Here is a 3,543-nt window from a genome sequence, read left to right on the forward strand (position 1 = left end):
CCTGGTCTACAAAGTGAGCTCCAGGACAGCCAGGGCTATACAGAGAAACCCTGTCTCGAAAAACCAAAAAAAAAAAAAAAAAAAAGAGTTGCCTTGGTCATAGTATCTGTTCACAGCAGTAAACCCCAACTAAGACACAGACTCTCACTGAGACGCTCAGGGTGTCCGGCTAGGCCACCCACCACGCAGAGCAGAGCAGAGCAGAGGTACCCTCACCTGTATTAAAGTATGTATGTGTTCTAGGTGCCCGTGCTCCGCACACTGTTGGCCGCTGACCTCAAGGGGTTCCGGTACTTCACCACTCTGGAGGAGGCTGGTGAGTGTGTGGGATATTCTTCAGCAAAGTACAAGGAATGTGGAACAGGATGGGTCAGGACAGCCCCAGGCTGGGGCAGGGACCTGGCCTCAGGCAAGCCCACCCTTTCTGCCCTGGCACCAGACCCTGGCTGCCTGTTCCTTGAATCCCATTGAATGTAGGACCCAGCCTTATGTAGCGTTTTTTTTTTTTTTTCAGTGCTTGATAAAATTCTGTGTGTTTTGCAGAGAAATTCCTGCAGCAGGAACTAGGAACTGAGCCCAACAGCATCCATGAAGGCGCTGTTCCAGAGCACAGGAGCTCCCTGCTCAAGTCTCCCTCCGGCCCCTGAAGGGCAGATGGTATAGGAAGGGTTTCTGGAAGGTTCTGTCACCATGACTTGGAGTCACCTGATAGACTCACCAACCTGGTGGGACTGAAAGGGCGCTGCATAGGTGGCACTGGGGAACAGCAGGGAGCCATGTGTGATTTCCAGGGTGTTACTTTCCTGCTGTCCCCTAGGTGTGAGTATTTGAGGGCTGGGCTGGCTGAAAGTCTTTCAGAGAAAGAGAGAGACCCAGAGACACACACATGGCTTCTGGCCTGGTCTGGTAGGGTAAGGTGACACTCTCCAGATCCCAGATTCTTCTTTGGAATCAGGCCCTACTGGAGAAAAATCAGAGAGATTGGGCATCTCAGAGATGTGTCTGACCATGTCATGAAGTCTACTCTGAGCTGAAGAGGTGGTCACAGCATACCACACAAGGTCAATTCTGTTTAAAATCATGTGGTTTTTAAATGGAAGTCACTCTGGTGTTTTTGTAAAGCAAAACAAAACCATTTATGCTTACTTAAAAAAAAATCCAAGAACTCATGCATCCCGTTCACTATTCTCTTAACCGAGGTCCCCTGCCCGGACAGGTGTGTATCTGCCGGTGTGTGCACACGGTGGGTGCCGTCTGATGTGAAGAACCGAATCACTGTATTAAGGTGCTTTGTAAACTGTCTTCATGCAGTCATTAATTGTGAATTATTTATTATGATGATCAATGACATTAAAATACAAGATTTATTTACTTTATTAAAATACAAGATTTATTTATTGTATTAAAATACAATATTCTGTGGGTCCATGTGTGGTGTGTGATACGTGTGGAAGCAAGAAGAGAACATTAAGTATTTCACTGAGCCACTTTTCAGCCTTGTTCTCTTTTTTTTTTTTTTTAAAGATTTATTTATTTATTATAAGTAAGTACACTGTAGCTGTCTTCAGACACTCCAGAAGAGGGCGCCAGATCTCGTTACGGATGGTTGTGAGCCACCATGTGGTTGCTGGGATTTGAACTCTGGACCTTCGGAAGAGCAGTCGGGTGCTCTTACCCACTGAGCCATCTCACCAGCCCCCAGCCTTGTTCTCTTGAGACAGAGGCCCTTTTTGTTGTTTTTTGTTCTTTTATTTCATGTATGTGAGTACACTGTCGCTGTCTTAAGACACACCAGAAGAGGGCATCAGATCTCCATTGCAGATGGTTGTGAGCCACCGTGTGGTTGCTGGGAATTGAACTCAGGACCTCTCTCTGAAAGAGCAGTCAGTGCTCTTAACCGCTGAGCCATCTCTCCAGCCCTTTTTGACTATGGATGGAAGCTGGTTGCCAGCAAATCCCAGATCCTGCTGTGTCTGCCCTGTGCCCCCATCCCCCGCATTGAGATAAGAGGCTCACCAGCCACCCCATCCAACACTGTATATGGGTGTTGGGGGTTTGCTAGTATGTGCTGTGTCATGGAACCATACAGTTATTACTGGTGTGTCCTGTGGTGTGGAGCCTTGTCCCTGGTGCCACAATGGGTGGAGCTGTGTCCCCATGGCTAGTTGTGAGACATGATTCCTGGAAGACATGGATATGAAACTGTGGTCAGATAAAAGTACAGATACCACCATCCAAGTCGGTGAACCAGTGAGTTTTATACTCTTTTTTTTTTTTTTTTTTAAGATTTATTTATTTATTTATTATATGTAAGTACACTGTAGCTGTCTTCAGATGCACCAGAAGAGGGCGTCAGATCTCAGCACGGATGATTGTGAGCCACCATGTGGTTGCTGGGATTTGTACTCTGGACCTTCGGAAGAGCAGTCGGGTGCTCTTACCCACTGAGCAATCTCACCAGCCTTATACTCTTTCTTATCAGGGTTACTGTAGGAAGCAGAGGGAGCTGTGAGTGGGTGAAGTGTACGGACGGAACAAGGCCATGCCAAGGATTCCAGAGCCTCAGCCCCGTGGGTGGGAGCAAGCTCAGGGGGATGGCGAAGCCTTCCTGGGAGTCTAGTGCGCGTGAGCCACAGTGTGTACAGAAACCAGCAATGGCAGCTTCTCCCTGATTGTTTACAGCGTGAGCCGGCTCAGCCACAGCCTGCGTAGCTGCCCCTCCCCTGTGATGAGGCTGAGATTCTGGTGGTCACAGGAGTGTCTGTGCTTGAGTCCTTTCTAAGTTCCCTTGCCAGGATGGGTCAGGTGACTTACAGGAGCAGACTGACTTCTGGACTCATCCTCCCCCCCCCTGCCCCCCACCCCCCAGCATGGGTAACAGCTCAGGGAAGCTGGAAACTGGAGGTCACTGTATAGCCTGCAGACAGCTCTAAGGTTAGACAGGGTCCTTGCTAGGCAGCTTGGCTACAGTCTCTTCCAGGCTGTTTAGCTTGTTCCCCCAGGGCTCAGCCTTCTCATTATACAGGCTTAAGGAGGGAGGGGCCTGGTGACTCTGGTTCCTTAAGTTGTTGGCTTCCTGAGCATAGGAACCTTCCCTGTAGGAAGTCTCAGTTCTCTTAAAACATCCTGCACCTTAAGGAGCATCCCTGCAAGATGGAGGTTTTATCTCAGAGGAAATAGTTTCACAACATGCCTATGTGAATGTCTTGGAGCTGTGGTTTCAATTGCTAGTCTGTGGTATGGTGGGGGCCATGGCTCTATTCCTGGTGTGTGGTGTAGTACTGCACAGTGTTCCTATTGTTGGTGTGGCTACTTCTTAAACACAGGCATCCATTTACCCAGAATGCCCTGAGCAATGGTCCAGTTTCTCCTGGCTGAGAGGGAGGCAGCTGCAGGGCTTAGAGCCACATCCCTGCCCAAGGCAAGGCCTTGAGGGTGTCATCGGCCATGAGACTGTGAATTCAGCCAGCAGTGCTAGGAGCCTGTTTCCCATTTGGGGAAGCTATCTTGGTTCGGGATTCCAGAAACCACATTTCTGTGGTG

The 3,543-nt window shown here is 49.1% G+C and overlaps 1 protein-coding gene across 2 annotated transcripts in view; it reads left to right on the forward strand.

Moving 5' to 3' along the window:
* Slc26a11 (solute carrier family 26 member 11) overlaps window positions 1-1,382 on the forward strand; it is a 24,645-nt gene extending 23,263 nt beyond the window's left edge. For both annotated transcript variants that reach the window (XM_029483896.1, XM_021176391.1), the window contains 2 exons: window positions 244-316; window positions 544-1,382. In XM_029483896.1, the coding sequence (XP_029339756.1) occupies window positions 244-316; window positions 544-647 (177 nt within the window). In that variant the 3' untranslated portion in view covers window positions 648-1,382. The remainder of the gene's footprint in view (window positions 1-243; window positions 317-543) is intronic.
* The last annotated feature ends 2,161 nt before the right edge of the window (window positions 1,383-3,543 follow it).

The sequence above is a fragment of the Mus caroli genome, chromosome 11 (assembly GCF_900094665.2).
Source record: "Mus caroli chromosome 11, CAROLI_EIJ_v1.1, whole genome shotgun sequence".
In the NCBI taxonomy this organism is placed as follows: domain Eukaryota; kingdom Metazoa; phylum Chordata; class Mammalia; order Rodentia; family Muridae; genus Mus; species Mus caroli.